The sequence below is a fragment of the Plecotus auritus genome, assembly GCF_963455305.1.
Source record: "Plecotus auritus genome assembly, chromosome: 12".
In the NCBI taxonomy this organism is placed as follows: Eukaryota; Metazoa; Chordata; class Mammalia; order Chiroptera; family Vespertilionidae; genus Plecotus; species Plecotus auritus.
Window position 1 is genome coordinate 21970013 of NC_137778.1, and position 14659 is coordinate 21984671.

Consider the following 14659-nt stretch of genomic DNA (forward strand, 5'->3'; position numbering starts at 1 on the left):
TCTTCAGAAAATTAAGAGATAAGTTGTCTTCAGATATGACTGCATCTATATGAGAAAAGGCATTTTGTTGAAGTTGAAGAGTTTATTCCAGGTGATCTATTTTTATTTTCAACAGTACATATGAAGTTCTTTAAAAAACGATACTAAATAATCTTACTTCTGCTTTCTCCCCTTCTTTCTTCTCAAATTTCTCAGTACTTTCTTCTTTATCCTCTTTAAAAGGCATGTCTATTTTAGTCTGCATTAATTCTTTTATAATGTCCTGTGAGATAAAACAATAACAATTATTTAGTATAGCTTAATATATATTAAGTATAGCTTGATATATATAAAAAATATATATATAATGTTCTGTGAGATAAAACTATAACATAATTATTTAGTATAGCTTAATATGTATATTTAGTATTGCTTTACATATATACTAGAGGCCCGGTGCACGAAATTCGTGCACAGGGGTGTGTGTCCCTCAGCCTAGCTTGCACCCTCTCCAATCTGGGACCCCTCGAGGGATGTCTGACTGCCCGATACAATCCAGGACTGCTGGCTCCCAACTGCTCGCCTGCCTGCCTTTCTGATTGCCCCTAAGCACTTCTGCCTGCCAACCTGATCACCCCCTAACCACTCCCCTGCCAGCCTGTTTGCCCCTAACTGCCCTCCCCTGCAGGCCTGGTCACCCCTAACTGCCCTCCCCTGCAGGCCTGGTCCCCCCTAACTGCCCTCCCCTGCAGGCCTGGTCCCCCCCAACTGCTCTCCCCTGCAGGCCTGGGTCCCCCCCAACTGCTCTCCCCTGCAGGCCTGGGTCCTCCCCAACTGCCCTTCCCTGCAGACCCAGTCGCCCCCAACTTCCCTCCTCTGCCCTCTCCTACAGGCTTGATTGCCCCCAACTGCCCTCCCTTGCAGGCCTGGTCCCTCCCAAATGCCCTCCCCTACTGGCCATCTTATGGCGGCCATCTTGTGTCCACATGGGGGCAGCCATCTTGTGTGTTGGAGTGATGGTCAATTTGAATATTACTCTTTTATTAGATAGGAGGATATAATATAGCACTAAGATATATATACATATATATATCTTAGTGCTATATTAGCAATTATTCATTCAAAAATATTTAAAGGGCACTAATCCTGTGACTGGGCCCTGTGCTAAGGATAAGGATACAAAAGTTAATAAGAATGGTCTCTGCCCTCAAGACGCTTACAATTTAGTGTACAAGGAAATGCTATGGATTCATATAGTCAAATACTAGAAATACCCCATCTTGCTCTGGTAGAGTATAGGGGTAAAAGAAAGAGTGGTCAGGAAGGTTTCCTGAAGAAGATAATGTCTGGTTTCTTCCTGACAGGTGAGTGAAAGAAAAACAGATGGCACAAGGGAGAGGATACTAATATGCACATATTGGTAATTGGCTCTGAGAACAGAAGTACTGTAGTTCAATAGGACAGAAACTTGGGAGACAAGGGCACAATCACAGTATGTCATGCAAGAAGACTGTATTTTATCATGAAGGCAATGAGACACAAAAGGGAGAGGACAATGACATGGGATGAAGCGCCCAAAGGAAGAAAAAACGTTGATGGGAAGACGAAGACTGCAGGGGAGGAGGAGGGTGCGTGTGCAGAAGCAGGTAAGTCTGAGGATATGCCTCAGGAAGGGGCAGGCTGCTCTCCACTGACAGCCATCCTTTCCTTTCTGAAGTGGGAGACATCATTCACCAAGAAAGTGAAGACAGGGCGGGGGCAGCAGCGGGTTCGGTTGCGGGTGGCGCACGGGGTTGGAGCGGAGCCCAGGCCGCAAACAGGCACTGCCGCCGTCAACCATGGCGGAACGCGTTGGCCGCTAGAGCTAGCTCGCCGTCCACCCTCTCCTTGGGCTTCATGCTGCCGCCGCTCAGGGGAGGCCTGGGCGCTGGGGCTGGCGCGGGTCGAGGTTCAGAACGCACCCCCTGTACTGCAGGCGCCGGTCCGCCAGGACAGCGGGGGCGATGGGGCCTGCAGCTGCCTTCCCAAACCCTGCTCGTTCGCTGAGTGCCTCCGCAAGTGCAAGGAGCTGTTTCCTATTCAGATGGAAGGTGTCAAGCTCACAGTCAACAAAGGTTTGAGTAACCATTTTCCGGTGAACTACACAATAGCCCTCCACACAATCGGGGAGTCCAACTATCATTTTGGGGTCACATATGTGGGGACAAAGCAGCTGAGTCCCACAGAGGCATTCCCCGTGTTGGTGGGTGACATGGACAATAGTGGCAGCCTCAATGCTCAGGTCATTCACCAGCTGGGTCCCGGTCAGGTCCAAGGTGGCCATCCAGACCCAGCAGTCAGTTTGTGAACTGGCAGGTGGACGAGGAGTATTGGGGTTCTGACTTCACAGCAGCTGTCACTCTCAGGAACCCAGACGTCCTTGCAGCCCACTTACCTCCAAAGCATCCTGCCAGGTGGATGCTTCTACCACCGGCGGCCTGGGGAGGAGGGTACTGTCATGTCTCCAGCTGGGAAATGCATGTTGAACAACTGGTTGGCGACAGTAACGTTGGGCCAGGCGGGCATGCACCACATACTACCACATACTACCACATACTACCACATACTACCACAAAGCCAGTGACCAGCTGCAGGTAGGCGTGGAGTTTGAGACCAGCACAAGGATGCAAGACACGAATGTCTCCTTCGGGTACCAGCTGGACTTGCCCAAGGCCAACACCTTTTCAAAGTCTCTGTGGACAGCAACCGGATCATGGGTGCCATGCGGGAGAAGAAGCTCCCACCCCTGCCCCCGACGCTGGCCCTTGGGTCTTCCTGAATCACCTAAGGGACCAGTTCCAGTGTGGCTTTGGCCTCACCATCGGCTGAGCCCCTCCTGGCTCCTGCCTCCCACTCCCTCCCTCCGTGAGATTCGCCCTGCTCCTCCCGCATAGGGAGGGGAGACCTAAGCGCCCATCCTCTCCCTTCCCTCCCTCCTTGGTGATGGTGATGGGGGCAGCAGAAATGAGGGGGCCATCACCCCAGCAGCTGAGTGGGGAATTCTAGAACCACGGGTGCTTTAGGATTCAGAGCACCGGGAGCTGTGTGCCCAGTGGACCTGGGACCCAGAAGGAGTTCTGGAATCGAGGGGCACGCCAGATTCTGAGCACCAGGGGCAGAGGCTGCCAGGCAACCTCAGGGAGGTGTTGGGGCACCTCCACCCCCCCCCTCCGCCCGCAAGATCTTGGGGCCCCACTCCGAGGGGGTAGCAAGAAGAGGAGCTTCCCCATCCCAGGTCTGCCCCCACCCACTTCCCCATCCACTCCTCAGTATAAATCACGTTTATAAGTTATGGAAGAACCAGGACATTTTACCAAAACAAACAAACAAACAATATATATATATGAAAAAAAAAAAAAGTGAGGAGAGATGTTTGGGTGGATAACTCTCTCCCTGAGAAGGGAGAAGACCTGGCAATGCTCTTGGTTGGAGCCGAAATTCTCTTCTGATGGAGTAAGTGAATAAGGAGGATTCGGAACACTGATTGCAAAAAGTTACTGACCCCTTATCTATTAAAATACAGGAAGAACCTGAATAATGATGCATGCTAGCACATGACAAATACCTCTTCTTCAATCAGGTGGTCCTCTTCTTCATCTGTCAATAACTTTACTTTCCTGCCTTTGATCCCAGAGAGGAGTTGAGAGCATGTGGTGATCCACTCACAACATTCCTTCTGAGAAGAGATAAAAAGATCATTACTAAGCAGAAAAAAATCAGAGTATACCAACTCATTTATTCATTCACTCCTGAGGAGCTGTTAAATACAATTCTCTAAATGTAACTTCAATTAACATTGTATCACTTCAGTTCATTGATTTGTGCAGAAGTGTTTTTCTATAGACCTAAAACCCCATTGTTTGCTTATTGACATCATTATAATGGGATAAGAAGTAATGAAGTGTCATATAAAATTAGATGCAGAAACATTGTTGGATTTACTATGGGCAAGCAGTCTGTCCCAACAAATATACAACTGACCAGCTCACGCTCTGGCTGGTGTTGCTCAGTTGTTAAGAGCACTGGCCCAAAGGGTCGTGGGTTCAATTCCCGGTCAAGGGCATGTACCTGGGTTGCAGTTTTGATCCCTGGTCCTGGTCAGGGCATGTGTGGGAGACAACTGTTACTGTTTAGATGTCTCAACTACTAACTAACCAAAAGAGAAGGCAATTTAATATTTTGTGTTTTTTTTAGTTTTATTGATATAAGCAACATATAACATTGTATGTAAGTTTAAGATGTATGACATAATGATCTGATAAATATATAAATATATATATCAAAATGATTACATTAAATTTAGTTAATATCCATCACCTCACATAGTTCAGTTTTTTTCTTGTGATGAAAACTTTTAAGACCTATTCTCTTTAGCAACATTAAAATATATATTTCACCAAAGGAGATATAGAAATGAAAAATAAACATATGAAAAGATGTTCAACATCAATGGTCATTAAGGAAATGCAAATTAAAACCACGATGGTGAAGAGGATCCAAGATGGCGGCATAGGTAAACACCTAAACTGGTGCCTCGCACAACAATTTCAAAACTACAACTAAAAGACAAAACGTCTATCACCCAGAACCACAGGAAAGCTGGCTGAGTGGAAGTTCTACAACTAGAAGGAAAGAGAAAAGAGCATTGAGACATGCACAAACCCTGAAAAGCTGAGGTACGGAGGCGCGCAAATCGGGCTGGTGGCGGGCGACTGGGAGCGCTGCTTTTTTCAACCCAAAGGGAGACAAGCCCCCAATTACTCCAAACTCCAGTCTCTGGGGAGACGCAGGGACCCAAACTCCTACGGGGAGAAGCTGGACTGTCTGCCATTGGGTCGGAAAGTGAGGGTGGCTTGCTTGCAGGGCTGCGCGCAGGAATAATTGTTTACTGTGCTGGGGCGTGGGACGCGGGGACGCAGTTGGAGACGCAGAGCCGGCTAACTGGCAGCCATCGCTGTTTGCCATGCCCTAGCCTAGTGATGCCCTGAGACCCCGCCCCGCACAACCTACAAACCCACCCAAGCTCCAAGCAGCGGCTTTAGCATATGAATGGCCTGCCCTATCACAGCCTAACCTAGCAAACTAGCAGCCCAGGTCAGACAGCTCCAAAACCTCCAAACCCCAAGCAAAGAGGAGAAAACTGTAGTTCTCGCTGTAGCTCCTACTGGGTGGCCTCAGACAGGAGCTGACCTGCACCCCATTAGAGATCCAGAAGCCAGTGTACCTAGTGGTCAGTGTGAGACACCAGATTTCAACTCCTCACATCCATAAGTGACACATTCAAGAGGCAGACTCAGTGAGCACCAAAGCCCCACTGAAACAAGTCTGCACCATAAGCGTGTCTCCAGCACAGCAGTTCTTCCATTATAGACACAGCAGGTCCTCACAGCCAATTGGCCTGGAGGTCAATTCCTCCCAGTGTACCAACAGCAATCAAGGCTTAACTACACCAAGACTTTGCACTCAGCCCACAAAAGGGTGTACCAAGAGCGTCCACCTCAGGTGATTGGGGAGGCTGAGCTACTGGCCCCTACAGGTCACCTACCACACAAAGCCACTCCATCAACACAGGGAAGCAGCAAAATGCGGAGACAAAGAAACATGTCATGAATGAAAGAAATGGAGAAAAGCAAACTACTGGACGACATAGAGTTCAGAACCACATTTATAAGGTTACTCAAGAATCTTCTAAAAACTGCTGAGGAACTTAGTGAGACCTTTAAGGATCTTAATGAGAATGCCAAAAAAATGGAAAAGGACCAGTCAGAAATTAAGCATACACTGCCTGAAATAAAGAATATATAGAAACTCAACTGTAGATCAAAGGACCCCAAGAATCAAACCAAAGATCTGAAATATGAGGAAACAAAAAACACCCAACCAGAAAAACAAAAAGAAAAAAGAATCCAAAAATATGAAGATAGTGTAAGGAGCCTCTGGGACAACTTTAAGCATACCAACATCTGAATTATTGGGGTGCCAGAAGAAGAGAGAGAGCAAAATATTGAAAACCTATTAGAAGAAATAATGACAGAAAACTGTCCCTACCTGGTGAAAGAAATAGACTTACAAGTTCAGGAAACGCATAGAACCCCATACAAGAGGAATCCAAAGAGGACCACACCAAGACACATCATAATTAAAAGGCCAAGGGCAAAAGACAAAGAGAGAATCTTGAAAGCAGCAAGAGAAAAATGGTTAGTTACCTATAAGGGACTACCCATACGACTGTCAGCTGATTTCTCAACAGAAACTATGCAGGCCAGAAGGGAGTGGCAAGAAATATTCAAATTGATGAACAGCAAGAACCTACAATCCAGATTACTCCACCCAGCAAAGCTATCATTCAGAATTGAAGGTCAGATAAAGAGCTTCACAGACAAGAAAAAGCTAAAGGAGTTTATCACCACCAAACCAGGATTATATGAAATGCTGAAGGGTATTCTTTAAGAAGAGGAAGAAGAAGAAAAAGGTAAAGATAAAAATTATGAGCAACAAAATGACAACAAATACATACCTACCAACAAGTGAATATAAAAATCAAGTGAATAAAAAATCTGATGAACAGAATGGACTGATGAATATAATAGAATTAGGGACATAGAAAGGGAGTGGACTAACAATTCTCAGGGGAAAGGGGGTGTGAGGGGTGCGGGAAGAGATTGGACAAAAATCTTACACCTATAGATGATGACAGTGGAGGGGGGTAAGGGCATGGGGTGGGGTTTGGAATCTGGTGGAGGGGAGCTATGGGGGAAAAAAAAAGAGGAACACCTGTAATAATCTGAACAATAGAGATTTATTTTAAAAAATAATAAAAAGAAATAAAAATTGTAAAAAGAAAAAAGAAAAAAAAAGAAAACCTAAATAAATAAATAAATAAATAAATAAATAAATAAATAAAACCACGATGGCATACCACTACCCACCTATTAGAATGTCTAAACTTGAAAAGACTGATCATTATCAAGTGTTGGTGAGGATGTGAAGCAACTAGGACTCTCATATACTACTGACAGGAGTATAACATGGCTTAACCACTTTAGAAGAAAGTTTGATAGTTTCTTAAAAAGTTAAACATACACATGCCATATGACTCAGCCACTCCATTCCTAGATATTTACTTAACCAGTTAACTGCCACGATATTTTGAATTTAATTAAAAAAGGTTGGCCGCATGCGTCTATAGACGCTTATGGCATACAAATGATTAAGAGAAATGAAAACAATGCACATATACATAAATATGCATTGAAGCTTTATTCATTATAATTGAAAAGTGGAAACAATTCAAATGCCCATCAACAGAGAATGGGCAAATTGTGTATATCCATACAATGAATACTACTCAGCACTAAAAAACATAAAATACGCTTTATGATAAAAGCAACAATGTGTGAACCTCAAAAAAATTTTGCTTAGTCAAAGAAATCAGACCAAAAGCATACATTTTATATGATTCCATTTATATAAATTCTAGAATATGAAAAATAATCTTTGGTATTAGAAAGGTGATCAAACATTGCCTGGGATGAGGACGGTGTACAAGGAAACTTATTTCTTAACACGGTAATTATTTTATGGCTGTATACACATTTTAGAAATTATCAAATTGTACACTTTAAATATGTGTAGTTTGTTGTACATCAATTAAACCTAAAATGTCTGCTCAGAACAAACAAAACAAAAGCAAGGGGAAGACAGGGTAGTTACCTTCATGTTATTCAGATCATGAAGTTCCTTAGCAGGATTTTTTTGAAGGTTGCCGGCTATACTCAGAGCCATAGCTGTTACCATCCCTTTGCAACAACTGGGGGGAAAGCACACACACACACAGAACATGACCTATCATTGTTGGTTCCCCTCTTACGTGTTTTAAATCCAAATACAGTGGAAGTTTACCATTAACAATTAAGCTACTGACTCACCAAAGAGTATAATTTGTCTCTTTCTCAATTTTTCACTCTTGTCTTCTTCACTCCCCTCCATGCCTCTCACTTTTGACCATTGGTAACATTGAATGGAAATGAAGTGGGTAATTGGCTAGATTATAAAAGCTACTTCCCAAATTTGAAGTAATCAGAGACAGTATGCTTACTAGTTAATATTTTACAATTTTCCAGACTTCGTCTTTATTTGGTGGGAATCCTCTAGCTTTCCAGACATAAGGTTTTTAAAAAGAGATGTTTTGGTTGGTGTTTATTGAAATACAGAAAAGTATACATTCAGCTTTGCGTGGAATTACACAGACACTATAAGCTTCTTCATAAATGCCCCAACCTGAGCAAAAGTGCAAAACATTTCTTACTTATGCAAGTTAAGTGAGTCTTTTTGTTTTGTTACTAATTGTCACTCCCACATCTGTACATACTTCCCATCCTGACCATGCTAATATTGTTTTCAAAAGAATTCTAAAGCCATTGGGAAAACACCAAAATCTCATATTCCAACTGGGCAGTGTCAAAGCTAGTTTAGTGAAGAATTAGTGCTTCTTTCAAGGTTTTAGAACAATTCCTTATTGCTGCCTTCCTCTCCTCTGCTTTATGTCACATTTAATCTTTAAAGGGGCAGAAATAAAAAGAAAAACAGATAGTTTTACCCGTTCAAATAACTGGAGTATTGGGACAGATTTTTGGCCAGTGCAATTGCGTCTAGCTCTAACTTTGCAACTCCTATATCATGTTTTTCATCACTTTCCTCCTCCAACTTTGGGACGCTGTCTCGATCAGTAAAGTCAGGTACCATTATTATCAGCAAATGTACCATCCACTTGATCATAGATATATGCAATTCATCCATCTGTTAAAAAAAAGTTATAATACAAATGACCCATTTTAAATAAATCAAACAGTAAAAACCATGCCAAATTTAAAAATAGATGGTCATAACCTGCATCCAATTTTTAGCAATGCTATCATCACTATGCAGCTGATATAACCATATATTTTTTTTTCCTTGCTCATTATACTACATTAAACTCTTCTTTAGCTTGGTCAAGGGTATTAAAACTGCAGTTACCAAATTGTTCACCAAGGTATCCTAGGGCTCCACAGTGAACTCTCAAGGATGCTATGGGATTTTAAATTTTTGAGGGAAATAACAGTGATATTTGACATCTGTCAGACATAGCATGAACCTGACATAGTTCACACTCTCAACATCAGATGCACTATATCATTTTTGCAAAGCTGATTTTATTGGTGGTGATATGGTAAAAACAAGCTGTGTGTGAGCCCTGGCCAGTGTGTTTCGGTGGTTAGAGCATCGGGCTGCACACTGAAAGGTGGAGGGCTTGATTCCTGGTCAAGGGCATGACCCTTGGTTGCAGGTTCCATCCCCAGCCCCAGTGGGAGGCAGGGTGCGTGTGGGAGGCAACCAATCGATGTATCTCTCTCACATTGATGTTTCTCTCTGCCCCCACTCCAAAAATCATTGGAAAAAATATTCTCTGGTGAAGATTAAAAAATTTAAAAAAACGAGTACTGTGTGAAAATCTAAGTGAAACAGAAAGTGAAGGTGGCAACATTAAATCTGACTCCAAGGTTAGAAAAGTTGTACAGTGCCCCAGTACATACATCCCTTAGTAATTTTGATTGAGAATAAGTTTTTTCCCAATGTTTATATATGTAAAAAGGTAAACTGAGACATTAAATTTTACAAAGTTTATTTCAGAAAAAAACAATTTCAATCGGGCAATGCCAAACCTGGAAAATGGTTAGGGGTGCTCTGTGGGCAGGGGGTAGGGCAGAGATGTTTATAATTAGCTGTAATTATTTACATGTTTGCCTTATTTGGGAAAATTTAGTTATTTGGCTATTATGATAATTGTTCTTCCAAATCACAGAAATTTCCCCCAACCCTGGATCCATACTTCCAGTCTTCATATATTTGCTCCTCAACTCTTGGTTCTATATATTTATAATATGTTGTGATATACTGTAATGTAATACTTCATAAGTAGTATTCCCATATAACTGATGAGCTCTGCTTTTCAAATTCATAATTTAAGCAATATTAAAATGAATTAAGTTCATTTTATATTAAGTTTACTTATAATAATTTTTTCCAATGTAAATTTAGATTGTAATTATGAGGTGAGAGTAAATGTAATAAACTAAGACATCCTCTAGAAATTATTTCATGTTGTGCTGGCTAAGAAGTCAATGTAAATTCCCATTTTGCCCTCCCAATCTCCTGCTTTAATTGCATAGGCATGACCTGATTTTTTCTTAAAGAAAACTCTCAGCCAAGGCAAAATTAACCTCACAAATAAGTACATATGTGGCGCTGAAGTCAATGGGTTAAGTTCTTCAGAATTGTTCTAATAATTAGTATTGTGGCATCTTGTCTTTTCTCCCAGTAACATGTTTCTGTCATCCCTTCAACCAGTCAGGGGAACCAACATAAATCCTTAACATGGCCACATCCCTACTAAGGGAAAATATTCAGTATACTGAGTAAAGAATAAATATAATAATTAGAAGCCAAACATTTTTTAACATCTCTGAAACTTAATTCTGGTGGCAGAAACATACTGCATTTAAAAATGCACTGAAAATCATTTGAGTAATTATGTAAGTTCCCATTTTCCCCTCCCAATCTCCTGCTTTCATTGCATAGGCATGACCTGATTTTTCCTTAAAGAAAACTCTTAGCCAAGGCAAAATTAACCTCACAAATCTCTGTAAGTACATACGTGGCGCTGAAGTTCAATGTTACCATTAGTAATCTCATTGCCTATCTTCAAATGCCATTGTTTAATCATGCTAAATATATGTGCTGCAAGTGCCCTGAAGGAAAAATTAAGCAAAATAAAGATAAGTGACTTACTTAGAATATAAAAGTAACTATCAGTTAAAGGAAAGGGTTTTATTTGGGTGCCTAGTATACTTAGTGTTGACAAATGTTTGCGAATTCAAGGAAAGGTGAATGAAAACCTTGAATTATCTGGTATATTGGTTAACCCATGGACATGGCTTCCTAACATCCATAGCAATCAGCATGATGCACTTTGGATAATGTAGATCTTACCTTCAGCGCTAGCTCTCTACTGTAAAAACTCACACTCACATCCTTTATATTCACTCTTAGACCAGTGAGAATGAATTTTTAAATTCTCTCAAGAAATCAGCTTTCAGCATGACAGTGTGAGGAGCAAAGCTGACCCATTTCCCAGTGAAATTGGTGAGAATTATTTCTTTAAAAAAGAAATCGAGCCCTGGCTCATTTGGCTCAGTGGATAGAGTGTCGGCCTGCGGACAGAAGGGTCCCGGGTTTGATTCTGGTCAAGGGCACATACCTTGGTTGCAGGCACCTCCCTGGCCCGGGCCCAGGTCAGGGCACATGCAAGAGGCAACTAATTGATGTGTTTCTCTCACATCGATGTTTCTGTCTGTCTTTCCCTCTCTCTTACACTCTCTCTTTATAAAAATCAATGGAAAAATATCCTTGGGTGAGGATAAAAAAGAAAAAATCGAAAGCCTCTAGAAATGGTCCCAAGAACAAACAGCAACTGAAGAGACATCTCTTCAAGACTGTCTATGAAGATTCAGTAAGAAAGACAAGAATCTATGTATGGTATCTGAACCATGATTGCTCCCACTCTTCCCCTTCCCAGCTCAGTGAGGCAGAAACTCCACTGTGGACTACTGCAGTCATGAACACAGGACTCCCTCACCTTCCTGCTCCCAGTCAGATGGGCTTTCTTCCTGGGAGGAACAGGATTTTAAGGTTTGTCATCTGACCCCAGCTACCTGCGGCTGAGGCTAGGTATTGGGAAAATGCAATTGAGAAGCAGAGAGCTATGGGAACTTACGAGCCAGAATCTGCGTCAAAGTACTGTGGAACAGTACCAACAATGTTTAACAATGTATCCATCTGAGATACCATTTCATTAATTTTTTCTGTAAGTGCCTCCCATTCTTCAAGAAGAATTTCAGGAAACTCCAGATGGTCTTCGATCTTGAAAGAATAGAAGTCAAGAGTACTAATCAAATTTAAAAGAATTTTAGAGATACCTAGAAAAGTGAGAAAAGCATGAATTGTTAGAAGTATTTGTAAGTTTATTATTTCCTTTTTTAAAATATATTTTTATTGATTTCAGAGAGGAAGAGGGAGGGAGGAAGGAAGGGAGGAAGGGAGGGAGGGAGGAGGGGAAGGAGGAAGGAAAGGAGGAAGGGAAGGAGGAAGGAAGGGAGGGAGGGAGGAAGGGACGGAGGGAGGGAGGAAGGGACGGAGGGAGGGAGGGAAGAAGGAAAGGAGGAAGGGAGGGAAAAAGGGAAGGAGGGAGGAAGGGACGGAGGGAGGGTGAGGGAGAGAGAGAGAAACATCAATGATGAGAGAGAATCATTGATCGGCTGCTTCCTGCATGCCCCCTGCTGGGGATCGAGCTCGCAACCCAGTCATGTGCCCTTGACTGGAATCAAACCTAGGACCCTTCAGTCCGCAGGCTGATGCTCTAGCCACTGAGCCAAACCAGCTAGGGCTAAGTTTACTATTTCAATAATCCTATATAATAAAAGGCTAATGTGCAAATAGACTGAATGGCAGAACAACCGGAACAACTGAACAATTGGTCAATATGAAGTGCACTGACCACCAGGGGCGTGTACAGAATATAGTGGGCACTGGCCGCGGTGGGATAGTGGAGCAGGTGAGCAGAAGCGCCAGACCAACATGGGGCGCTGGTCGCTGTCATCACGGCAAGCCTCTGGTGGTTACTGAAAATTCTTTGCTCCCATGTGCCACGGTCCTGCCCAGCACTCACACCTGCTGCCAGCGCCAGCCTCACTTGCACCCACAGCCAGCACCAGAGCTGCTGCTCACACCCCCTGCCAGTGCCTGGCACCAGTAGCAGGTGCAAGCAGCGGCTGCCAGCCCAATTGGGGCAGCAGCCGCTGCTCGCACCCACTGCTGGCGCTGTCAGCGAGTGTGAGCGTGGCCGGCACCATCAGCACGTGGGAGCAGCAGGAGTGGGGCTGCCAGCAGACAGGGGATCAGGGGCCACGGCGGGAGGGTCCAGGAAGGGGCACGGAGTATGAGCCAAAATCCACCCTTGTGCCCACTGCAGCCTCACGGCCCACAGTTCCTTTCTAGGTGCACGAATTAGTGCACTGGGCGCTTGGTAAATTATAAAATACTAATGGGCAGGGGCATATCTTTTTTCACCTTTTTATTATCCTATAGCTTGCTTAGCAAAAATCTTATAAAGAGCAGTTCCTAAATAAATGTTTAGAGAATAAATACAATATAATTAGTGCTTTTCTGACTGATAGACTATTTATTTGATGGCAACTTATACTCTGTCTCTTATCTTCTCAGCTGAGAACCAAACACATTAAACCCAGAAACTATGAACTACAGTTTTCTGAAAAAGGCGTTAATTCACTGAGTCTTTCTGTTATGAAGACAATGGTGATAAACAGGTTCTTCATAATTATAGGATAGTTAATAAAGAGAAATGAAATATAGTTCTTGAGTTATTTTTAAGTCATTGTTCAGGTTTTCATAATTTCATAGTTTTAGTCTGAACCAGAATCAAATATGGATCCTAGTCTTTGAATTGATTCACGTGAGATCATGGCAAAATAACCGCTTTAGACCTATGTCTTATCTCATTTGCAAAATAAGAAATACAAATGCTCCCATCTCAGAGATATGTAAAGAGAAATAATTTAAAAGCAAACTTTTTCTTATCTTTGATGAAAATATTTTCAATGCCTTCATCAGTAAACTTTAACCCCTTAGGAGTATTCAAAGTGATCTGTTAATTTCACTATCACTCTTCATTTTGACTCTCATTATTGTAAACCATTTACTAACTCATTTTTGTCTGCCCACAATAGGTATATTCTCATAGATAAGTATTGCCATTTTATCTGTAACTATATTACTGCTGTAACAGATCATAAAGATTGTGTCTCCCCATCTAGAATAGTTTGATATTGAACAACAGTGGCAGTCAATGCATCAGAGTTGCCTGGAACACTTTACAGAGAAGGATTGATTCTTAGGTAACATGATGACATAGGGATTAAAAGTGTTTTGATGGATTTTTAATGTCTCTCATGGGTTTTGGAGGACGAATTTTCAATATGTCTCAAGGAAAACTGGGATATTAGGTCACCCCACTGGGGAAATAAAATTGAAGTTCAAAATCTGCTAAGGAGTAGAGGCCCTGGTAAACGTACCAGGCTTTCACTTGGGACCCCTGAATCCCTGAAGGGCTACACCTGAGAAGTAAGGGTGGGATAGAATAGACTGGTCTTGCCACACTTCATCTCAGCCTGGAGCCACACTTCATCTCAGTTCAGTCCCTTTTTGGATTAAAATGATCTACTCCTATCCTAAATAACCTGCCAGAATAAAAACTAAAACCATTCTTTTGAAATATAGCATCATCCCGAGTCTTAATTATTTCTAGAATTTATCACACATGATGTCCAACATCAATCAGAAACAACCAGGAATATGAAAAGAATAGATTCAAAACCAAGACAAATTACAGACAATAAAAAAGACCTAAGCAAAAAAGGAGAGAGAGAGAGAACACACTATGGACATAGAAAACAGTGTGGTGATTGTGGGGTGGGGCGGGGGGTGGAGATGGAAGAGGGTATGGGGGGGGGTAAATGGTGATGGG

General features: G+C 42.5%; 1 protein-coding gene across 1 annotated transcript in view; it reads right to left on the minus strand.

The window, feature by feature from the left end:
* The window catches only part of AXDND1 (axonemal dynein light chain domain containing 1), a gene marked incomplete at its 5' end in the record, with an annotated part of 55511 nt that overhangs the window by 7399 nt on the left and 33453 nt on the right, over positions 1–14659 (minus strand). The window contains 6 exons of the mRNA XM_080647806.1: positions 158–262; positions 3584–3694; positions 7732–7828; positions 8618–8817; positions 10715–10808; positions 11834–12035. Of these exons, the coding sequence (XP_080503932.1) occupies positions 158–262; positions 3584–3694; positions 7732–7828; positions 8618–8817; positions 10715–10808; positions 11834–12035 (809 nt within the window). The remainder of the gene's footprint in view (positions 1–157; positions 263–3583; positions 3695–7731; positions 7829–8617; positions 8818–10714; positions 10809–11833; positions 12036–14659) is intronic.